This window comes from Apus apus, chromosome 1 (assembly GCF_020740795.1).
Source record: "Apus apus isolate bApuApu2 chromosome 1, bApuApu2.pri.cur, whole genome shotgun sequence".
In the NCBI taxonomy this organism is placed as follows: Eukaryota; Metazoa; Chordata; class Aves; order Apodiformes; family Apodidae; genus Apus; species Apus apus.
Window position 1 is genome coordinate 35,932,172 of NC_067282.1, and position 25,371 is coordinate 35,957,542.

The following is a 25,371-nucleotide window of genomic DNA, read 5'->3' on the forward strand; positions in this document are numbered from 1 at the left end:
TGCTAGTTTCTTACTATATGATTCTATTTATTTTGACCCATTTTCTGGGTTAATAATCAGCCATTTCTTCATCCTTTTTATTACAAGCTTGAGGAGTCACTCTTATTTTACTGTAACCCTCTGAAAGTTAGCTGTCATAGTCTGAGAACTTCGCCTGGAGTTAAGACTAAGCTGGTTGAGTAGCCTGGTGCTAACCTGAAGCAGTGGTAATTTTATCTGCCTCTTCTGTGTATCTCTGACCATATGTTCTTCTTCCCTCTCCTTCCATGTTGCCACAGGATGAGTCAAATGAGTTGTACCCCTTTTTTGTTCCCCCTAGGTTTGTTTGTTTTATTTCAGAGTTAGTATGTTAAAGCTGACACAAGGTGGTCAAACAATATATGGAGAGGGGATTCTTCTACTGAGGTAGCATAGTCTTAGCATCCTGCTATGTCCTGATCTGATCATTGATGTTTCCTTAGTTGTTACTGGAGGGAAATAAAGATTTCCCAGGGACCTTTCAGCTCATTCAGAAATGAAAGCTACCTTTCTCAAGGTTCATTTTTCGCTCAAGGGAATGAAAGGGTGAATAATGTAAATTCAAATGACTAAATTTAGAACATTGTAATTAAATAAGGAAAATGCCAACCAACATCTTAATGATAAACAGAAAATTTATGGTTTCTTTCTGAAGTTTTAGGATTTTGCTACTAAAAGGCTCTTGCAGCTATAGCTTCTTTTGCAGGAGAAAGTTGATTAGCACCTTGCTCTTAACTTCTTTGTGTTGGGATGCTAATTATGCATTTGCAGTTCTTAATCACCAATTGGAGTCATGCCCTAATAATCAGGTTTGTGTTTTAAGCTGAACAATGTTAATAACTTTTCTTTGTCTCAGTGTTCATATTAATATATTAACTTACCACACATAAATGCAAGATGAAGCTCTCATGCTACTCATTGTCAGAAGAATCAAGTAACCGTGTGACATTTCTTCTTTTCAAGAGAACAGATTTTAAGCTAACTTTTAATAATTATTTTCTTTTCACTGATCAATGTTATCAGCAACAAAGCACTTGTTTTAATATAAGTTTCATGCTGAGTTATTTCAGTTCTTCAGGTAATTTCAGAGAGCTAAGTCTTTCTTAGCTATCTGTACTGAAGACTTGTTACTAATGTAGAAATATACTGTATATGAGTTCTGATTGCCTAATATTGCCAATTTTCAGACTATTTTTGAAAGAGTTGTTGATATTAAAATATCTGATTGACTTAAAGATATACATTTAGTTTATGTATAAGATTTTTTTAATTTTTTACTGTTTTCTTCAGGACGCTTTTGGATACTCGTGTTGAATATGATATTTTTTTTCCCAACAAATATAAACTGGTGAAAGTATACCACAGGGAAGAAGGAAAAAAAAAAGTGACCTTATTTTGAGGACATGACCTATTGTTTAAGCATATGAGTTTCTGATCTACTTACGGCTGTTACAAAAACAAAGTAATGAAGATTCTTTACATTGTTAGTAGGTTTAATATAATTTCATTCTCTCTTCACCCTCTGCTGGTTAACATCCTGCTGTCTCTTCTTGCTGACTCTAATACTGAACTGCACTGCATTAGTACAGGTTTTCTGGGTTTGGAGTTTTCTGTTTGGTATTGGGGTTTGTTTTTCTTGACTCTAGATCGAATCTACCTGATGTTCTCGGCGTACATTGTGCTTTCCACTTTCATGGAAAAAGTATCTCAAGACACCTTGATAATTGATTGTATACTATACATCACACAGATTGTCCTGAGTCCTTGTAAGATTTCAGCCCCTCCGACACCTAATATGCTGTTATTTATTTCTGATGACTAGAATTACAGGGCTAACATATAAAAGATAAAGCTGTTTTTGCAGAAGGTAAATCAAAAAGCTAATGGGGATTTTTTTCTTCAATAATCACATAAAATACCCATAAATCTATGTAAGAACACTAAACCTTTTTCTTTTCTTAGTGCTTGCAAAATATGTCTTAGGTATACAATTAATAAATATCTTTAATAATAAAATTTCATTTGGATTCCACTGTTTTAGAGTTATTCTAAGTATCTTGTATGTAACACTATAATACTGTATCCTTCTGTTTCCCTCAATGAAGCAGGGGTCAGTTAATGAAAATATTATAATCCCAATGAAAAAAATTACTGAAAAGCCATTGTAGAAACAAGAACTGCTTGTTTTTTTTCATGTAAAATGTGTAAGATTATACGAAAAACTGAAACGCATGCAACGTTAAGGGCCTTCCTGCTCACTTAATAGTTTGTCGTGTGAAAAAAAATAATAAATAAAGTCAAGATAATACTAAACTTTTAAGTCTTAATTTTATTCTTAAGTTACAGGATTTTCTTTCCTTAATAAATTCTGAAAATCTGTAGCCTAAGTGCCTATCTTGTGACATTTTCCTCCAAAGCCAAGTCCTTGCCGTTCCTTTTCTGTTCTGCATTTCCTTAGTGATGTGATAGGCCTTGTTCCACCATTTACACTACGATTACCCTTCTGTTTTATTTTATATTATTATATGAAGGAAATAAAGATTGTAGTTTTCCCACATATATATGCTATGGGTGATTACTCTCAAAACAAGCTAGAATTCTTATGAACTTTAACATGCTAATTAGTAAGTGAAGTCTGTAGTTTAGCTTAGTTTCCTCTTGCACTGTATTTCTAACTAAAGAACCAAGTAGTCAAAAATACTATTAAGATATTTATAATTCTAGTTCTTCTATAATCTGTTTTATTCTGTGGGGTCTGAAGATTCACTTTCCTGCAGTAAGAAATGAGTTGAGGAAAGAAAATAGCACAGAGTCTTGGATTATCATCAATTCATGCTGGCAGATATTTGAGAAGTAAAATTTGATAATGTTGTGTCTTGTAACTTCTCAGATTTCTGAAACCTACAGGTGTTGAATTATTTTAAACTGTAATTCAAGGCTTTCTTACACCTGTCCCTTGTTTCAGGTAAGTAATGTAGTAAGCTCCTGTGAGTTTTCTGAAGGTCTTCAAACCTCTGTCCAAAAATCTGAAGAGCAATGCTTAAAACCTCTAAATGGTAAAGGTTTACAGATGCGTCTTTAAGCTGGAGCAGACTTTTGCCTGTTTTATGGGGGTTTTCAACCCATTTCAGTGTCTTAGGGTAAAATTTGTAAGGTTTGTGACAATGACAAGGACTCATGCTTTATTTTCTTCATATTAGTAATGTTATTTTCAGGGTTATTTTGTGTCCCAGGAGAGATGTTTATAGAATATTATTAAATGAGTGCATGTGGATGTCTGAGCTAGACATAATTGTTCACATTGTGAAAGAATAGCAGCAATTAATCATATTTTGTCAGAATATCTTTGGAGAGCATAAACAGAAGAGGAAATCTGTGTGATCTTTCCTACAAAATTTGCTGACCTTCTCAGAACTTGGTACATATAGATTTTTAAAGTTTTAGAAAGTAGTATTTGCTTCAACCTGTACACAAAGTGTTTAATATCTTTGCTCAGTTAGTCAAGAAGTATTTTTTATAAGTGTAGAACTGACTAATTGTTCTAATTTACTGAGGAGTGTAGAATGTCAAAGATTTTGAGATTAATTCCATGTTCGTTTTAAAAATTAAGAATGGTGTTCAGGAGCTCTTTGCCAAAGTGGAATACCTATTTCTCTAATGAGAACAAGAGTTGGTTAACAAGAAAGCAATAAATACGTAATGACTACGTAGAGCTGTTTATGTTTTGTGCATTTATTTTCTATGTTCCACCTAACATCAGACATCATAGGGTCTTTGAAACTTGGGGCTTGCTATTATGCAGTAGGATATCAGGGAACGTCTTCATTGCTCAGAAAGATCGCTACAGGTTCTATGGTTATGAAGCACATTTAGCATTCTTATTTTCTTTTTTGTTTTGTTCTTTCATTACCCTATATTCATGTTCCGGTTTGAGCCAGGACAGAAAAAAAATTCTTTTCAGTAATTTCACTTTTCACTTAAGTCTTTTCTAAGTAGCTGCATTTGCTGAAATTACCAGCATGTTTTTCAGTCAGTGTTTACTCCTAGGACTGATAACACTTGATGTTTATAGTTAATGCTGGAGAATGGTATGTGGAAAGACTCTTGCTTATACTTGCTCCTATTGAAACCAAGGTCACTGTTTGGTTCTGCTAAACTATTTATGCACCGGAAACAAAAGGGAGGAAAAGGGGTCACACCTGCAACCCTCCTGTGGGGAGGAGTGGACCAGACAGGGGGCCCAAAATTGACCAAAGTATTCCATCCCATATATGTCATATTCTATATAATTCTGAGGGATCATGAGGGTCAAGCTCTTTTCATCCATGGCTGCATCCTGGGAGGACTCTGTCCATTCTTCTGCCTTTGATCCCAATCTATGAGTTCCTGAATCCAGTTCCCATTTGCCACTGAGTCCAGGAGTTCACTCCAGGACTTCTCTAGGGTCTCCCCTGCAGTCTTAGTGTTAACATGAGCATGACTGAGGGGAGGCATGATACTGGTTTTGTATATATTTTTATATAGTTAATTATTTTATTTTTCATTATTTTTATTTTTCTCCCTTATTCTTTTTCCTTTTTTAGTACCTATTTGGAAATTTAATTTCTAACTTTTTCCTGGAAATCCTGAGAGCTTATTTCCTAATAGTTCATATCAGATATAAAATATTTTCCTGAAAAAGTTTGTGTAATTATATCATATTGTTTCCTTTTAAAATTTATTCCTTGTGTAGATCTGTTTTCTGATCTATTGAACAATTTTGTTCTTTTCTTACATTGTATTTTCTCATATAGGATTTCCACTGTGGGTCAAACTGCATACAGGAGAAAGTTAAAGCAGTGGTGTTTAGCTACTGCAGTTACCTTTGTTCCTTCCCTAGCAGAGGTCCCCCAGTATATCTTTTCACTCTAGGACAGAGATGATGAACCTTCTTGACCATTACGGCTGAAATTAAAATTTTACAACATATTCGTTGCAGGCTTGTTGTGTCTTCTTTTCTTGCTTGCTTTCCTTGCTTACCCATTCCAGTCTCACTTCTTTTCTGCGTCATCGGCCTCCTTTTGATGTCTGACACTCGTTAGGCCATGTCAGTAATCCTTACTGCTGGACATTGCGAGGCCCAGCCATTGGAAATTGCATCATAAGTCATAGAGTTTCATCATCACTCTCCAGGGGAAGGAGATAAGTTTAGTCCTTGGAGAAGGAGTTCACTCTTCCACAAGTTCCAGGACAGTTAAAGGAGGGAGCTGCTCAGCAAAGGTTGATCTCTCAACCTGGAAGAGGACTTCCCTTCGTATCAAGGAGAGAAGGGAAGTACAGTGAATGTGAGTAAATCAGTGTGTGTGGGGTTATGATGTAGTACTTCAGTGTTTTTTAACATGTGGAGATTGTTGGTTTTTTTTTACTTCTTTCCTAACTTACTGGCTAGTAACATATAGATACAAACATTTGCTGAAGATTTTATTTTAGAGCTTTAAAATCATATAATTGTTTAGGCTGGGAAGACTTGTAAGATAGAATCCAGCCATGAAACTAGCACTGCCAAATCCAGTGCTAAACTATGTCACTTAAGTGCAACTTCTTCACATCTTTTAAATACTTGTAGGGATGGTGACTCAACCACTTCCCTGAGCAGCCTGTTCAAATGCTTGATAACCCTTTCAGTGAAGAATTTTTTCCTCATATCCAGTCTAAACCTCCCCTGGTGCAATTTGAGGCTGTTTCCTCTTGTCCTATCACTGGTTACTTGGGAGAAGGGACTGACATCCACCTCGCCACAGCCTCCTTTCTGGTAGTTCTGGAGAGCAATAAGGTTTTCCCTCAGCCTCCTTTTCTCCAGGCTAAACAATCCCAGTTCCCTCAGACAATCCTCAAAAGACTTGTGCTCTAGATCCTTCACCACCTTCTGATACAAGGTCAAGATGCCGTTGGCTTTCTTGGCCACCTGGGCATACTGCTGGCTCATATTCAGCTGGCTGGCTGTCAGTACCCCCAGGTCCTTTTCCTCTGGGCAGCTCTCCAGCCATTCTTCCCCAAGCCTGTAGCATTGCATGAGGTTGTTGTAGTCCAAGTGCAGGATTCAACACTTGGCCTTGTTGAACCTCATACAATTGGCCCATTGATCCAGCCTGTCCAGATCCCTCTGTAGAGCCTTCCTACCCTTAGGCAGATCAACACTCCCACCTAACTTGGTGTCATCTGCAAGCTTACTATGGGTGCATTTCATCCCCTTGTTGAGATAATTGATAAAGGTATTAAGGAGAACTTGACCTCAACACTGAACCTGGGGGAACACCACTTGTTCAATCCTGCAGCAGTTAAAAAAAGTTCCTAATGTTTATAAGCATGTTTTGCTTATTTTTTTATCCTATTGTCAAATTTGTAGGATGACATGATCTATTTATTTTTTTAAAGTAGTGGTTAATAATTAAGAAATAGGTGTAATTCAGCATCTTTCATTTTAAAATTTAAGCAGACTGCGTATGTGTAATGTAGAGGTCCTGACTTTCAGTTAAAGATACTGTCTTTATGGGACTATTCTAAATTGCTTCATGGGCAGTTTCACTTAAATTTCTTAAATTGCTGTGTCCCTGCACCATCTGTAAGCTGGTGTTGTTTGTTTATTAGAAGTTGAGATATATTTGTTTAATTTTTTCCTGTATATTAAATATTTTTCTTCCATGTCTTACTTTCTACATTTTTTGAGTTGGTCATTTGCAAGTAGAATGACATGGGCGTTTGTTTACTGGACAGAGAGATATGTGTGTGACATTGTGGATTTGTATGCCAAGTTTTGTCATGGGTGAGCACGTGCATACAGCATTCTCTTTCACCTAAAATGTGTCCACAACTCACCGCTTCCCTGTTTAGGTTTTGATAATGTTTTTCTTTCCCTAACAGCAAAGCATTAGATTTCTCATAGTACCACTTAGGACTTTCTCTCTGAATTTTTTCTTGGCATTATTTTCTGATTATAGGCTAAAATAAGTCCAGCAATACAGCAAATATTTTTCCCCTCATATGGAAATGTATGGTTTACAAGTTCACTTAGTGCAAAGAAACTGAATGCTGAATTTTTTTCCAGGTCTATGTGAGTATTCTTTGTAGCTATATATTTAGGACTGTGTCTCTATTACCAGTGTAAGCTAGAACTTCCCAGAGGTCTTAATTCAACTTGATGTTCTGAAAAACTAGATGAATACTTTATTCATAACCAAAAAATAATATTGGGAGAAGGAAGGGCTGACAGTTGTATGTGAGAGAAGGGATGGAGATGGACCCTTAATTTGCTGCCCTTTTGTGAAAACTGGCCCAATTACTCCTTATGGTAAAATTACTCTTTATGGCACATAACTCCTTAGAGTGGTTACTGTTACTGATTTCACCTTGTTAAATTTATCTGTTGAAAACCTTTCCACTTTCAGTTTGTGGCTTTCTTACTGAATTCAGTATTTCTTACTGAATAGAGAAAACTCTGGTTTCATGTTATTTATATAGCAGATCTCACTTCAGTGTATCTTCTTTTAGAAATAATTGAAAATAAACCTTTAAATATTTATAGTTTGATATTGATACTGCTCAGCGTAAAGAAACTTTTACTAATAAAAGGGATGTGTAAATGTGTTAAATATGTATTTCTAAGGAACTTTTACATTTAATTAGTCTTTTCTGTATTGAGAATGTAGTGACAGCTTGCAGGAGAGTAGGTTTGTTTCAACACAAACCTCACAAGAAGAGTTGCACATTTATTTTCATATGTGCCACAGGGAATGATTACAAGTATTAATAACCTCTGCAATACCCTTAAGTGGAGCAGATAAGCTAGCAAAATGTCTGTGGGATAATCATGCCCCAGGCTTACATTATCCTACTTTTATGGAAATGTAATTGAAATGTAGTCTATTTAGAAAACAAATGAGTGCTTTGTTTTCAGAGTGTAAGAAAAGCAATGAAGTGCAAAGAAACGTCTAATTCCAAGTTAACTCTTGTGTTGCTTTCAGCAGTCTCACGTTTAAGTATGTAATTCTTTTCTTGTCCTTCTGTTTCCCATGTCTTTTTAAGAATCTACAAATTGTGTTTCTTACGATCTAATATTTATTGCATCACTCGAAACTCAGAATGTGTATTGTCTTAACAGAATAATGTAAAAATTAGCTGTGCTTGAAGCACAGCTGTTTTTGTTGCAACTTATATTTTCAGCAGTGGAAAATGAGATAGTCATATTTTAAATTTCATAAATTAAAAGTGTATATACAATTTTTTTCAGGATTACTGAGTAATTTTTTATAAATGTTGTATCTTAAATTAATGTGTAGTTAACTTTATTTGATAGACTGCTGCCCTGAAGAATACATAGTAGAATTTTACAAGAACTGGCCAAGAAGATGTATAATTATTTGGTTTCTGATGTTTCATTACTAAAAGTAAACAAAAAAGGTTTTTTTAATTTTTTTTTTTTTTGGTGATGCTGGGGAAAAAACTGCCCAGGGAAGGATCATCTTGAAATCTTTATTTTGAAAGTGAAAAGGCAGCTAATTTTATACTGTAGCTCCATGCCACCTAGTTTTACATACCTAGTTAGGAACACACTTAACTTGTGACCCATGTGTGTTCAGTGGAGGCAAAGACATACCCTCATAAAGATCAATTCTTTTTCCTAAGTGTAAATAAGGTAAACACATGGTTTGTATATATTTTAGCTGGTGGTTTTTTAAATTGCATCGTTTGTTTTAATGAATTCTTAGTGACTTTTGAATTTGACTGCTCCTGCCTTTGGGAAACAAAGGCATTGTACAGAGCTTGAAAGTGGAATATAGTATTTTGCTTGTGCAGTACATCAAAATCTCATACAATTTGAGAAACAGTAGAGGAGAGAAAGATGGCACTAGTATAGTCAGTTAAAACATTATATGAATGGGTAGGAATTATTCTGGCTGTATATAGAATGGCAACAACTAATAATTGTGTATTTGCAGTTTAAACTTTGAGGAGGTTTTAGTAAATCATACAATACCACGCAGCAGTTGTCTCCCTTCAAGGATAAATTAAATTTATGTTAAGGTTTTGCAGTAAATCTCTCAGTAGTTTTTGAAATACATTTAACATTGCTACTTCTGTCACAACAATCTTAAGTTGTATAGTGTATTATAGTGAAGCTAAAGCTAAAAGCTTCAGCAAAGCTATTGATGGCTTTGATGTAAAATTCAAATCAGAGTTGCATATGGAATACTCTACACATAGTATGTTGTGTGTATACACATGTATGTCATCTGTACTAATTATCTAATGCTTGTAATGGCCCATATGTAGCTAGATGCTTATGAGGGGTCGTGACTTTCAAGTGGGGGAGGAACATGTATCCCCTATAACTCCTCTGCAGTTGTTTATCCTATCCTTTACAGTCAGAAAATAGTGCCAATGTATCAATGCAGTCAGTAAGAAATATCTTTGTAGTATTTTGTAAGTCCTGCTGCTGCTAAGACTTGAGCTTCCTTAGTGGAATTGGCCCAACTCAGATTTCCTCAGGCACATACTATTAGAATAAATTTAAAGTTAGATTGAATAAAAAGTTCTTGATACAATTTATTTTGAAGTTAAAATCTTTTCTTTTTGAGCCAACTTACAAATTCTTACGAATTCAGGACAGTGATCTATTGCTTTAAATTAAATCCATTTAGACAATAATTCCAAACATTTCAAATGTGTGTGAACTTTTCATTTTCTTCTTCCTTTTTTTGGTTGTTGGTGTTCTAGAACAATGCAACTGTTTCCATGTATTGCAGTAGATCCTGGCTAGTCTATTGATTAAATATTCTGTAGTTCGTCAACTTGCTTGTTTTATCCAGAAATCAACACTAAAACAATACTATCTCAATGTGAAAGAAAAAAAAAAACACATTTAAACATTTTCTTTATATTTTGAGATTTTGTTTTCCATTTATTAGAGTAATTTAAATATGTTTTCTTGGTGTTCCTATAGGTTTCGTACATATTTTTCCAAGGATAGCCAAAATACCAGAATCATCCAATCGAGAAGATAAAGTGATTATTTTAGCTCTTTCTTTGGCACCTCAGTAGAATATATGTGAATTCCTAGAAATATGTATATAAAACCACAGATAGAGACAATGAGGAAGAATGAAAGAATGAATGTAGCTTGAATATAATTGTTCTGGCTTTGTGAGATAGAAAATATGTATCATATTTCATGTCATATTTTTCCCTTTTATTCATGATTCAAGAATGAAGAAATGCCTGATTCTTTATTTTTTAATTATCTTTGCGTTTCTCTCGCTTTATTTTCACGTGTCATGTAAAATGACCAGTTTTATTAGAAGATAATAGTTTTGGTGTTTAGGATTATTTAAAGTTCATTACCATCTATTGCAATTATTTTAAATTAAACAAAACAAAAACCACAAACAAAAAACAAAGCAGCAAACAAGCCCAACAACCTATCACACTGTTTAAGTTTTTAAAAAATTGGAGCAAGTCATGTTTGCTAAAAGAAGTAAAACAATAAAAGTTAGAACCAAAGAAATCTCTAGTATAAAAATTATTCGTCATTAGAAAGATGTGGGTGGTAGTGGGGGTTAACAGTAAAGAAGTCTAGAGTAGGTTTTGTTTTAACTTGTGTTCAAATAGTAACTTTAGGACTTTTTTCTGATATGTGTGCAAACAAACATGGACACACTGATAAGAAGTTGTTAGTTCAGCTCATAAGTCATTATCCTCTTCAGAGATACTTTTATTTGTTCTTAATTAATTGCTTCTGATAGTGAAATCTGTTTTACACACCCATAATATTTGAATAAGAGAAGATTAATTGCATATTCTATAAGATTATTTTAATGGGAAAGGAATTTAAGAGTGAGTGGGGATATGATTCAATGGACTGAGCTGATGACCAGCTCTGAGAGAAGGAAGGAGTTCTTCCTTCCTAATCCTGACCGTCTTGCCTTTGAACCTGCATTAGTTGAAGGTTCCAACTATACACCTGAGCAGGAAAGGGAGAGGAAAAGTGGAAAGAAGAGCTGTTAAAAAGGTGCAGGAGAAGAGAAAGGAAAACAGTTTCAGCAGTAGCAATACCTAACACTGGTGCAGCTGTGTATGGCACTTCAGCCTACATGTTAGAATTTAAGGGTGTCACATAGTTCCTTTATAAAAAGTTTTAATTGTAATGTGTTTATACACTTCAAAAGATCCAGACAAGAGATAAGTAACAATAGTAATTGTGTATGTTAACATTCTAAAAGGCATATTAAATGGTTAATCTACAAAAAATGTTATGTCATTGCTACAATAGAACATATTTATTAAAAATAACTGTTTTTTTTAATTTAAACACTGTCATATGCCTACAATTAATTATGTGTGCTTTTTAGACATCAGTGATACATTAACTGCAATGTCTCACATAATATATGTGAACATACTAAAACTACATTTTCCCAAAAATGTAATGCTACCCTTGCTCCTTTAAAGGTACATTAAGAGCTTATATTAATTATCGAGGGGTCAGGTCTGTGCAGGTCTAGTAATATAACCTTTAGTCTCACTTACCCTTCTTTCTCATAGTTTAACTTGGAAATCTGTATGACCACAGGCACAGTCTAATATAGATGTGTTGTGCACTGTGAAAAAAAATGTGTGAGCATCTGCAAGTTTACAAAGATTATTCTGTGAGAAGATTACTCTGTGAAAGGAACCAGTATTTTAAGCAATGAGCATAACTTGTAAAGAAATTGATCAAGAGCAAATATGTTCAATTATTCTGTAGGAGGCACTTAAAAAATGCTCTTGTCACAAGAGTCAGTACTTGGTTAAGATGCTTAAAAAATCTACATTCTACATTAGTGGTAATTTCCCTTTTACTTGCAATTTTCACACTTCATTTGATAGTAATTTTTGAAATTATGCCCTGAAACCTCTCTGAGCATATAATTTAAAAGTTGTGCTTTTATTAAAAGAGAAAACCTATTTTTTTCATTAAATCCTATTTTTCTTCTTAAATTGTTATGGAGTTGTAAGAATCCATTTAAGAACTTGGATAAAGTAAAAGTTTAAGGGAATACTTTAGACATTTTAGCCTGTGATTATTATTTTTTTTTTCTTACAAATACAGGATATGTAACATACTGCGATATAATTATTGAAGCTTTTTCTAGGAAACTTGTGACTTTTTCAGTATGGCCATAGTGTGTTTGAGTTTCCTGTTTGGTTTCTTTTTTTGTTATATGTGGAAAATACCATGATCTATTTTCGATTGATACAAGCATGGGTAAGTAGAAAGTGCAAAAATCAAAGATTAAAGTACTCAAGGAGATCAACGCTGGATGATTAGGGGGAAAAAAAGCAAGTTGTAAGAAAGGAGTTTAACCAGCAAAAGCAGCAGATCACTTGGTGTGTTAACAGCAGGAGGTTAATGTTGTCAGCCTAGTGGGCATGCACAGAGGCATTAAATCTGGACTGGGAAATGGGAGTTGAAATGCATGTGAAAAAAAGTTCATTTTGCAAGGGAGCCAACACTCTCTGTACTGAGTCCAGCAAATTGTCCATGGCTTGAGTATGTGATTGAAATTAAAACTAGAGCTTAAAATGAAGCAGTAGTTTGACATTACTGAAATGGAAAATGTCTTCTAGTTTCTGCCCCTTCTGTCTTTACTTTATTCCCTGTTCCTGGCCGCACACAGCTCCTTCATGCATCCTTGCACAGCCTGTGCTGCTTGTCCCGTACTAGCCCACAGAGAGTCATAATTGAAAAGCCTTAGCAGGAGGGTCTGCTGAATAGAGCAGAATTTTCTGTTCATAAGCAGGAGTAGACAGAGGGAACTAGTTTTGTTGGTGGCAAGCTGTTGGAGCAGCTCAGCTGTGACTTGCAACTGCATCCTAAATGTGAGTAGAACGTTCAGCAAAGCTGTCCTGCTCTTTACTGTCATCCACCTGTTCATTGTTCTCAGAAGTTATACAGTAAGTATTCAAGAACTGTTAACTAAACAAAAAAATTCCAAACAGTTCTTTTGAATACACTGAAAGAAGTCTTGCAGTTGAAATTCAGTGAGAAATCTTTTAATAAAACATAAATTTACTCTGCTCTGATATTGTCAATTTTAAGAGTAGGTTGATTGTTAGAGTATTTTAAATACTGGATTTATAACTTTATTCTCCAGCTATGAAATCCATTTAATTGTTTTATGTAAAAGCATGCTGGTGGTCAGTTGGCTGGACTGAAGTTACTTGCTGGTTCACTAAGCTCAGCTGTTAAAGTGTGGTGGTGATACTCAGAATATGAGTCCAAAATACAAATACTGAGTGTGCATATATTCCCATTTTACACTTGTTTAGTTCTTATCTGTCTTGTGAGGTGGAACAAAAACATCATAAGTAACAGCAGATTTTTATGGCAAAATTTTCAATAGAAGCTGGAATTCCCAATGACTTATCCTTCCCTGTTTGCTGTCTTGTTTTAAATACCTAAAGAATTCTGACATCCTCCACCCGCTCTCTCATGTCATTCTAACCTGTTGGTGCAATAATTTCATTACGTGTTTCATTGTTAGCATTGTAAACCTTTCCTTGTTTGTTTTTTTTCCTATGGATCTCCTGTTTTTTGCTAGCTTTTGCAATTGTGCTTAGTGGTATCATTTAATCTCAGGGTACATAACCCTAGGTAGGCATCCTGCAAGTTCTGCAAGTATTGCAGAACTCAGTCCTGGGTCCTGAAATATTAGATAAAGAATAATAAGCTGAAGGATGGGGATGATAAAATATATAAGCTTTTGGAGTAGTGTATTAATATAAAACCTGTACTGGTAATAGAAGGGAATGAAAATGCTCCCAATAGAGATTTGTGGCCACCTTTGCTTTATAAAATGTAATCTAGATCTTACGTGGATAAGGTAGTAAGAAATGGAATAATTTAGAATGACTCACAAGCAACTGATAAATTGAAAGCAAGCAGCCAGAAAGATTGGAAAAATGGAGTTGGTGGCAAGATGTGTGACCTAGTTGGCTACAGTTAAAATGGATGAAATATAGACAGCTGAATTTTTGTCAGTTGAAGAACAGAAAAAAGAAGGAAGTGAAGGTTAGAGATACTAAGTTTTGCCTTCAAAGGGTGGATGCTCTTCCAGAAGATGGATTGCCATGTTGAGCATGGACTGGTGAGATTTTAAAGTAAATTGAGATAAAGATGAACCCAGAAAAATATGAAAATAAAATTAAATGGTAATAGAAGAAGGATGAAGGAGCAGCAGCAGTGGATTGAGGGTCAGTGAGCAAGAAATGGTGGAAGAAAAGAAGTGCAATTACTTGCAAAACAAAAACCAATGTTTAATAAGGATGTGGCTTGGCAAATTATTATTTTGGAGAGTGTCTTTATTCAGTTAGAATCAAAAGTGAATATGTAAGACCCAAGAAACAAATGACGTGTCATCAGACATGAAGATTGCAGACTTGAACAAGACAATCGGTAACTGTGTGGGGAACCACTGTGCATAGAGAAGGAAGGAACAGTTGAAAGATGTTCAGTTGCTCATTCATTCTGATTATAATTTGCTGCATTGCTGACTTTCATTTCCTTCAGAGCCTTGATCAAGTGGAAGTGATTTAATGTGGTTTCATGTTTCACTTTTCCCTATTTTAATAAAAAAACTTTAATTTGAATGCATGCATCTGAAGCTTTTCATTCTGTGTGTAAAAACAACTACACAACAACAGAAATGTGTAAGACAAATTCTGGTTTTGTTTTCTGAATTAAAAAGATCAACAACACTAACTTTGAGATTTGATTAAGATTTGCTGCTCTAAAAACTTATGTACTTACCTATTTTATATACATATCTTCAGGAGAAGGTTGACTATTACAGGTGAGATTTGGTGCACTAAACAAATTAATTTCTGTTCCTTTTGAGAAAAGACTACCAAAGTTACAAAGAAAAAAATAATGTCTAATTTGCTACAGCATGAAAACACCAGTATGCATTGCTGAATTTTCAGTCATGCATATATAACATTTAGTTTTCCTGCTTTGGAGAAATCCAGATACAGAGCACATGGAAGTTCACAAATTTATTCTGGAAAAGTGAACTCTTTTGTGTTAGATTAAAGCTTTGGCAAAGATTTTTAACAAAACTTGCATCTTTCTCTACTCTTTTGGTAAATAATATGGAACTATTTTCAGCTATTCAGATTTCTTGGAGTATACTTAAAGAGGTAAAAGTATTTAGACCGCTTCAGGCATCTAGGTTCCCTTTTAACATTTTGATGCTAGAACAGCTTGTCTTGTCAGTGATGGGAGATTACTTGAAACTGTGAGGATTTTTTTGGTTAGACATCTGCTTTTCTAGTTTGTTTTTTTCTTTTGGACACTCAGTGTGTCTGAATGTCTTTATATGAGGGAATTGATAGTGCTGCAAGGAGTAAAAGAGGCAGACTGACAAATAGAAGTTTTATGGCAGAATTCCATGGTTCTCAGCCTTTGGCTACAGTGCAACTAAAAGCTATAAATCAATTATGCTGTATTCAATTGTGTTGAAAATCTGTTTTCTTCTGAAGTTATTGCAGACTCTCTCTAGTAAGGCTTACCCTGTTATTCTGCAGATATAGTTATGACCACAGACATGCTCTGTAAATTGGAGACCTTACCATGAGGAATGTGGTTGTCTATTATTTTAAAAATGCATGTTTATTGATATTCAAACTGATTCAGAAAAAGACATTTCTTGAGTAAGATCTGGCTTGTCCCAACAGAAGGAAACTAGATTTTCCTTTCTCTCCCTTACACTGAAATACTTTACTGCTGTGACTTGCTTACTTTCTGTTATATGCATGCTGCACTGAGACAGTTCCTGGGTTGGAATTGTTGGATGAACCTTTAACAAATCATTCAATGTTCCTTGTTTGTGTTTCTGTTTGTTCCTAGGTTGTAAATAAAAGGGAATTATGTTCTATACTCAGTACTTTCTCCCAAAAGTGGATTTCTTACACTGTTCCCTCTAGACCTAGTGTCTGCTACAGTGTAGTGTGAGGATATTAAAGAAATGAAATAACTGTTTCTGTGGGACGCTATCTGACACTCATGTTCAGAAACTTTTTAATTTTTTCAGCCCATATTTTTTTTCTTCTGCTCCTTTTTATCAACTCTGTAATGTTTTGAGAATTCTCTAATGTATACCACCTTAAAATACTCCATCAGATGAATGTTTTTTCTTTCAGTATTTCTTGACTAAAGCAAATAAGTAGCTATTTTAATCATCCTTTGTAAATAATTCTCCAGTTTCTTGTTTGGTGCTTGTTTTTTTTCTGAATTCCATGTAATTTGTCAATATCTGGTATTGAGATGCCTAGGAGAGAATGCAATGCTGCAAATAAGTAATTACCTCACCTCTCATTATTCAGAGGTTATGATTACTATTGCTGCCCATAGAAAATTTGTATCTAAATTGCTGTCCGCTTGTAGGTTTTTTTCATTATTACTGCATCATATATTCTTATCTACTGTTTCAAATCTGTGTTTCTAGTATGCACATTGCCAGGTGCTGTTCCCTGCTTTTCCATGTCCTCATTATTTTCGTTCATTCCACGCACACTTCTAAAATCCCCAAAGCTGGTATTTTTCTTGCTATAGCAGGTTATCGGAGTTATCTTGCTTCATGAGTTTGTTGCCTGTATGACTCTTGAAAAATAATTTTGCTTTAATATATATGCTTTTTTTTCCTGCAAACATTTAATAACTGCTGCTGCTGCCCTGGGGATTGAGTTTTGAGATTCTCAAACTTGTATTAGTTTTTCTAGGTTTGAAAAACCCACTCCCCATTCATTAACTGACTTATTTTATTACGTGGTCGTCAACACAGAAGCAGCAGTTGCTACGTGTGCTTGAATTAGTTCATACATTTATGTGTGTTTATGTGTTGTGTATATATGTGTGCATATGTCTACTCATGTATAATGTATTTACCTGCAGTTCCATTTAAAACAATGCTATTTACCTGCAGGAGGAGGAAGAAGAAACATATGAGCAAACTCTGGAATTCCGCAGAGGAGGTGATGGTCAGCCAAGACGGTCCACACGACCTACTCAACAATTTTATCAACCCCCAAGAGCTAGAAACTGATGAATAAGAAACAAAAGGTAAATATATATATTTTATTTCTGGATTTATATTTCAAGAAAAGTCGATCTGGATCGATCTATACTTGAGTGTTCTTAGTTTTTGTGAAGTTTGTGAGAGAAGTTTGTACAACTTTGTCAGTTGTTTGTGAAAGAACACTCAAGTGGTGACTATTTTTAACAAATAAATTCTTGTAATCACCCTTTTGCAAGCAAATAGACAGTGATTGCTACACCTGCAGGGAACTACTGATATTGAATCAGTGTTTCATCATTTAAGTGAAAGTTTTATGATTGTATCTTTTAAGTGTAAAAAAAAATTTGTAGGGATATCGGTATATTTATGATAGAAGTTGTTTCGCTGAATTTGGTGGCTGTAGGAAGAGATTTGATGGGGAAGAGGGAAGGCAATAAAAACACTTTGGCAAATAGCTTTTTAACTTTGCTTTATGTAAAGCTGAGCAAGCTTTTACTTGATCCTTTTTCACCTGAGGCCAACAGCAAGTTTATCTCATTCACAGAATTATAGAATGGTTAAGGTTGGAAGGGTCCTTAAAGGTCATCAGGTTCCAACCCCCCTGCTCTGAGCAGGCACACCCCACACTAGATCAGGAACTGGACCAGCTGCTTCTCTGAAAGAAATGGCTGGCTGTCCCTGTGAACTCAGTATTGTCTTTGTCCAAGGTCCCATATTCTACTTTTTATGAGCCATTTATGTGAAAAAATATTCTTTCTGTTCCTTTGCTTAGCATGGAAAGGAAAATTTGCAACACTAAAATCAAATGTCTGTGAATAGGGAGGTGCAAGGCTTAAGAATATTTACTTTGAATCTTGAGGATGTACTTGCACCTATGCTTTATTAATTAGCAGAAATTAAGGTATTATATGCCATCCTCAGAAAATACACCTGATATGTACATTCAGTTAATTATTTTACTAAACAAATCAGGTGTGCTGTAATGCCTTCATTTTACCTGCAGATAGATCTTCCAAATCCTTGATCTTCAAATGTTTATTAAAAGTCTATCCTGGGCCCCTCAGTTCAAGAAGGACAGGGAAGTGCTTGAAAGAGTCCAGCGCAGAGCCACAAGGATGATTAAGGGAGTGGAACATCTCCCTTATGAGGAAAGGCTGAGGGAGCTGGGTCTCTTTAGTTTGGAGAAAAGGAGACTGAGGGGGGACCTCATCAATGTTTACAAATATGTAAAGGGTGAGTGTCAAGACGATGGAGTTAAGCTTTTTTCAGTGAAGACCAGTGATAGGACAAGGGGTAATGGATACAAGTTGGAGCATAGAAGGTTTAAGATGAATATCAGGAAAAATTTTTTTACTGTAAGAGTGACAGAGCACTGGAACAGGCTGCCCAGAGAGGTTGTGGAGTCTCCTTCGCTGGAGACATTCAAAACCCGCCTGGATGCCTTCCTGTGTGATGTACTCTAGGTGACCCTGCTCTGGCAGGGGGGTTGGACTAGATGATCTTTCGAGGTCCCTTCCAACCCCTAGGATTCTATTCTATGATTCTATGAATAAAGCAAGCTGTGTGAAGTTGCATGCTGTTTGGTGTACTGTGCAATGTGTCTTTGTCTTGAATCTGATTTTTTATTTTCCCAAGTACTAGCCAGTTTACTTTTACCAAGCTCTTTTTAGTTCCTTCCCTTGTTTCATTCCTCCACCTTCAGTTGGCTAAGTAGGTGCTGCTGATCTCTGCAGCTTTTGATATTTCTGACATGCAATAACATATGACTTTGCTTTTTTGAACCTATGCTGAAATATCTATTTCATTTGGGAGAGTATTGTCAATATAAAAGCAAAATTTATTTGTGACTCTTGCCAAGGTGAGAATTAATCTATTTTTGCCCATATAATTTAATTTTCTATTTTAAGTAAGTGTATCAATCATTATCAATAAACATGTCATGAGATAATTTATGCAAAAATTATTCCAGCATATGCACTAAGCTGAGTTCTAAATCAGCTTGCTTGGCTCAGATGAGTGTTGGTGTGATCAGCTGAATGAAATGCGCTCAGTGTTGACAGCAGTCAAAACCAGGAGGATTTTTTGTGTCTTTAGGTAATATTTTTAGTATTTCTCTAATTTTACAGTATAAATCTGGAAAACAGTGTTTTACTTTGGTCAGCTGGGAAATGGGGGAAAAGTGACATCCAGAGAGAGTGGTAGTAAATCCTGTCTCTCAGGAAGAGTGAATGAATTGTTGACAAGTAATGAACTTGATTTTTCATTACAGGTTTTCTTATAGCTTGCTTTGAAGATTCTAGCAAGATCCTGGTTTAAATGGACAGCAGTCTCAGTATCAAAACCTACCTGCCATAAAAAATAGTTAGAGCCCTTTCCTTGCCCCAGTACAGGCACTGTTGTTTAATGTCAGGCATCTTTAAATAAAGGAGTTAGGTTCAGGTAGTAAATACTGTCAAATAAATAAACTTCAAATCATTTGTCGGGAAGTAGCAATGGACTCTTCCCATCCAGGAAGTAAAATATCAAGATACATTTTGGAAAATGTGTCATGAAGCCGAATATAATTTTACAGTACTTTGCTTTAAAAAGTATATCTTCTACTGATAATACTTTTAATATATCCTTTTATTTTTTTTTTTCAACATAATTTAAAACTCTCTACCTCAGTTGATGAAATGAGGTATTTCCTGTGTCCTCTTTGGGTCCAAAACTTGTTTACTTCAACATATGCTCAAGTTAGAGAGATAGTGCCAGTTTGTCCTGCAAAACTGAACTTACTAACCCAGTGCTATGTACAATCAGTGGCATCTTAAACCTGGTAAATTTTGGCTACTTTTGTAAGTCTAATTCTGTTGAAGTATTATGCACGTTATCTTCTACAATACAAATAGCAAATACTGTAGGAGTTATACATACCTTACATACATACATACATACCATCTTATATACATACCATCTCTGTAAACAGCAATTCATTATTAGAAAATACAACTTATTGGTTTGATAGGAAGATTCATTCCCTCTTGGTCAAAACATTCAATGCCTTCTTCATTGACTGCCATAACTGAATTGTCTTGAACTTTAATTAAGTGGAAATTATCTCTTAAGTGGCTAAAATGTAGTCAGTTAAAATATGTATTTTATATTAAAACTATTTGCTAAATCTGGCTATTCTAATTAGCTGATTTATCAGATTTAGGCTTGTATTTGGAAAATTTCACATATGAAGCTCAACTACATGTCAACATAAAATATTGTAAGAGCTATTGGATGTTAATACTGAGAAGAAGGTGTTAAGATACAAAACTGGTCATAGATTCTTCAAACACTAGGATCACTCAGAAAAAGGAAATTGAGAAGCAAGAGATGCCTTCTATGTAGAGGTTGGGTGGTGCTGCTTAAGCAGTTAGCTCCTGTGTTAGTTCCAGTGAAAACAAACCTTTATTTTGTCTAGAATTTGTAATATGGATTTTTTCTTCTGCCACTGTGTTCTAGTAAATATTTGGCAAACTGAACATGTTATTCTTGTCTCTTCAAAAGTGTGGCATTTGTGGTCATCTCTGAAAAGTGTCAAAAAGTGAGAATTCTTCCTCAATTGAAGAGCACTCTATTGCCAGTCTTTTTGAGGATAAAAATACTGTAGTGCTGTATCCAGAAGCTTTTTCTTTGTGGTAAAGACCAGCTTTCTCCTGCTAGATGTGCTTTCTGAAGCTCATGTCAAATCCATTGTAGCTGGCCTCATTTGCCCTGTTTTATAGGTAAAGTGTTGTGAGGAGGTGGTTATTGTGATACTATGGTGCAGACAACTGTCAAGTATGGCTAATGGCTCCCTGTAGTAAACCTCACACTACCATGTATCTTATACTTAGGTTGAATTTGAAATTAATTACACTTGACCTGGTACTGGTTGAAGACAGTGGAATTAGAGAGAAAACAGAAATGAAAATCTATTAAGCTTTTTAAAAAATAAAGTAGAGAATATAATCAGATATTCTCTCATTTTAAATGTAGGTGGAAAATCAAACCATAGCCCGTTTCTAAATTGCTTTCAGCTTACCCAGTCTTGCACAGCACTGTAGCTTTAATGTCTTGACATATAAAAATTCAGGAATATTGAATGTCAGTTCCTGTAAATGGATTGCTGTATGGTTTTTTGCTCCTTTTTATTCCTTAGAGCTTTTGAGAGCATGGCGTGTTGTTCTTACTTCAAGTTTTTTTATAATCTGTTAGATGAAGACATGATTTATCAGGGGAAGTTTTAAGGGATCCAGTGAGACAAAAAATTACCACATCTTTCCTCTGAAGGGTACTTTACTTCTTCACCAGGTAATTCATTTGGTATTTGATCACCTTTACTCCCTGAGGGACTACCTCTGTGTTATGTAAAGTAACTGGTTGTTTGTTTTTTTCCTGAAAAGAGATGGAGAGCCCTTGTTGATGATTATTTTATATTATAAATCAGTAAATTCTGTAGAATTTTCAATATTGAAGCATTTAACATTTAAAATGTCAAGGTTCCTGGTTTTCAAAGGCAACTTAATTCTAAAAGTAAAGTTTGCTGGCCACAGTTGTAATGGGTATGATGAGTACATATCAAAAAAGAAACATTAGATCCATACATTAGACATATCGCCTCAGACCCAAAAGCTCTTAAACTTACCTGTATAACGTTAAATCACTCGACAGGGAGGACTTAGCATAGGTACAATGCAGAAGTGAAGCTATACTGCTTCCTGGATTAGTTTTCAGCATAGTCACCAAGTTTGCAAATCTGGAATTAGCAATGGCAAATATCAGCTCTTAATACTGATAAATCACAAGCTCAGGTGTGAGGAGGTTTAAGTTTTTTAAATCTTGAGTCTTTTAAAAGTGGAATTTCAATCCATAGGGTTGTTTAGCTTGCAGAAGGCTCTGGAGAGACCTTTCTGCGGCCTTTCAATACTTAGAGGGGGCTTATAACAAAGATGAGAACAAACTTTTTAGTAGGGCCTATAGCAATAGGACAAGAGGTAGTGGTTTTGAACAAAAAGAGGAGAGATTCAGACTAGATATAAGGAAGACATTTTTTATGATGAGTGTGGCGAAACACTGGAAAATCCCAGAGAGGTTGTAAATGCTCCATCCATGAAAACACTCAAGGTCAGGTTGGATGTATGGCTCTGAGCAGCCAGATCTAGTTGGAGATGTTCCTGCCCATGACATCAGGGTTGAACTGATGACCTTTAGAGATTCCTTCCAACCAAACCATTCTATGATTCTATCCTTCTGAAGAGCTTCTTGCCACTGTGTTCTTCACTTTGGGTATCAAGAACAACTGCTGAAAACTTAGAGGAAATCTTGGCTTGGTATTTATTATGAAGACAGAGTGATACAGTAGTCATGTTAGGATGAAGCAACAGAGCTACGGGGTTGTCAGTACCTCTTACCATGGTTGCAGTTGACCTAGACATGATGTTTGTTAATGTCCAGCTGCTATGTGGAGAACTAACTTATCAGAGTAGCTTATCAGAGCACTGCAGAGAGAGTCCTTGAACTCCCTTTACATTGTTCAGGATATAAATCAAACACGAGCTTTAACAGGTCTGTAAAATAAGATATTCCTCCTAGAAAATTAAGATATTAGAATCTAACAATAATAGAAATACATCTTGACCTTACACTTCTTATATAAAATGTCATGATAGTTTTAAAAATAAGGGGAACCAAGTAATCAGAATTGAGTATTTTGAAGGATCATAGCTTTTGGAGGAGCTTGAAAAAACCTAAGAGAGTGAACCTGTGAGTACCTGGTGATTATGTGTTTCTTGAGTCTTCCTTTGTTCCATGACAGAATCAGTCTACACCTTGTCAGACTTCAGAGTCTGTATTGAATTCCTTACCAATGGAGAAACTACACTTTTGGAATATGTCATTGCCAGAAAGTGTTCTTTCCTTGTATTATACCAATCATACTTACGGCATTTCAATACAGCCTTCTGATTTATTCTTTTAAAGACTTTTATCTCGGGACGTACTAAACAGCAGATATTCAATCTTTTGGAGGAAGAAAGTGAAATAATCGTAAAGCACATATTGCACAAAGAGCAGAGAGTTTTTATGCTTATATATTGAATTTTTTTTCCATTTAGAAACTTTCTTGGGGTGGATGGAAATCCACTGGAAGCGCCAACTTGCTGAAGACTTCTAGAAGAAATTGTGGCTTCTTCCAAGCAGCAAGATGGAGCAAAGAAAGCTCGTGTGAGCAGAAGGAATTTGGACCTGACATAAGAGACTTTATTTTAAAGTTCTTAGTTATATGAAGCTGGATACTTTTTACATATGAAAGAGGCACATTGTCATTGCTGCCATCAATAAAATGACGGTGCACTATTCTATTATTTGCCTTGTATTCTTTTTACTGAGCTTCCATTGTTAGTTAACACTGATGTATCATGACTTTTGTTCATTTCTAATTGATTTTGTTTCTAGTAAAGTAAAAGTAAAACTTATATTTTCTCAAAAGTGGACAGGATTTGGCCTTTGATTTAGATTTTAGGCTAGCATTAGTGAAATATGTTAAAATTTTCAGCTAATCATTGTACAGTGATATTTTTAATAGATTTTGACTGTGTTTTCTGTGCTTTCCAAAGTTGCTGAAGGCCAAATTATAAATTTGCCTGTTATGTTTTTCATTATCTGTGACTATAAGGTTGATGGGGAAAAAATAATAATCCGTTTCAGTAGTCATTTTCTAAATAATTTTACGTAAATATTTTCATTTTAGGAATATTTATATTACAGAAATAGAAGTTTCTAGAAGGTACAGGAAAGTAGTTTAAACAAAAAGTACCAAGAGATACCTATGAGTATTTTAAACGTAATTATGTGTATACATGCATAAGGGTGCAACTTGTTGAATAGTAGATTCTAACTTTCTTGTAGCTTTAAACTGCTTTTATTACTGCATATTGTTAGACTTTTTCAATTACCATTGATACTTGAAAGAATCCTACGTCAAACTACTCTTCATTCTCATCTTTGAATCTTATGTGATTATGACAAATAGTTGAAATTTCAGTTTCTTTAGCTGAGAAGCACTCGAGATCTATGTACCATGCAAAACCCTTCTAAGCTTTATTCTGATTATTTAAGATTGAAATAGCACATTTGTTTTGAGGTAGTTCCGTAAAGACAGGATTTTGCCAGACCTTATGTATTGATGGTATAAGTTGTACAATTAATTCTACTGAATTTCTCTCTTGAGTGCTCATACAGAATTTTGGATAGAACCTGGCTTATTTGGGTGAAAAGAAGTTTTATATTGATGATGTGATGGAATGTATTTGCAGTACATAATGTTGAGTACTGTCCGAATGCCAAGCACATAAGTATTTGCAGAATTGTAAGGAACCAAATTTTTGCTGCCTTAATGGATCCTAAGCAGCTTCTTGAGAATTATAATGCAACTCACTAATAATTCTAAAGAAATTTGGAAGCTTAAAACTTTAGCTGTATGGTGTTGAAGTTCTTCACTATTAGCTGACACGCAACAATTTTTATGAAGTCTGTTACATTTAAGTTAGAAACCTCTTCCAATCATTCTGGTCAGTTCTGCTAAATTATACCAGCAAATAAATAAAGTGTAGAACTAATACGTTGGATGTTGGATGTTGCTTTGCTTCCAGAATTATTGCTAAGACCACTGATAGCAGCTTTTCAGCCTCGTAAAGCAATGCAGCCATAGCGTGATTTCAGAAATCAGTTTCGATTTTTCTTTACAAATAGACTGTGTATGAAATGAGAGCCCTACAATCACTGTACCAGACCAATTTCTGAAATTAAAATAACTTTTATGTTACTTTGAGCTTTCATTCTTGCTGTGAACTGAATAATAAAATTCAGAAAACTGCACTCTGATTTAGTGAACTGTAGAAAATAAAGCTTACTTAGGAAGATTTGAAGGCTGTAGTAAGAGAATGCAGCATTCCTCTGTAGTGGTTGTGGCATTCTGAAATTACCACATGTATGTACAACTGCCTGTAGGCAAATGTTACACATTTGAGAATGTGTTTGTTAAACAGAAAAAATGATGTTCTTGTCTTTTCACTGGTGCAGAGGAACTGGAAAGCCAGAGTAAGAAAACAGCTGGAGAGTCTTCTTGAAAAGACATGTTGTCTTTGTGTATATTATGATTCTTCTCTACTTTGACTGAAATCACTTATTTGGAAAGTCTGCCTGTTTAAGATCTAAGGAATCAGTGATTTAATAGTCAAAAACTGTTTGC

The 25,371-nt window shown here is 35.0% G+C and overlaps 1 protein-coding gene across 4 annotated transcripts in view; it reads left to right on the forward strand.

The window, feature by feature from the left end:
* TDRD3 (tudor domain containing 3) overlaps positions 1 to 24,945 on the forward strand; it is a 98,902-nt gene extending 73,957 nt beyond the window's left edge. For 3 of the 4 annotated variants that reach the window (XM_051616918.1, XM_051616929.1, XM_051616950.1), the window contains 2 exons: positions 17,016 to 17,152; positions 23,237 to 24,945. In XM_051616918.1, coding sequence (XP_051472878.1) covers positions 17,016 to 17,135 — 120 coding nt within the window. In that variant the 3' untranslated portion in view covers positions 17,136 to 17,152; positions 23,237 to 24,945. Of the gene's footprint in view, positions 1 to 1,308; positions 2,332 to 17,015; positions 17,153 to 23,236 lie in introns of those variants that run through there. The other variant, XM_051616939.1, reaches the window with a different exon arrangement.
* The last annotated feature ends 426 nt before the right edge of the window (positions 24,946 to 25,371 follow it).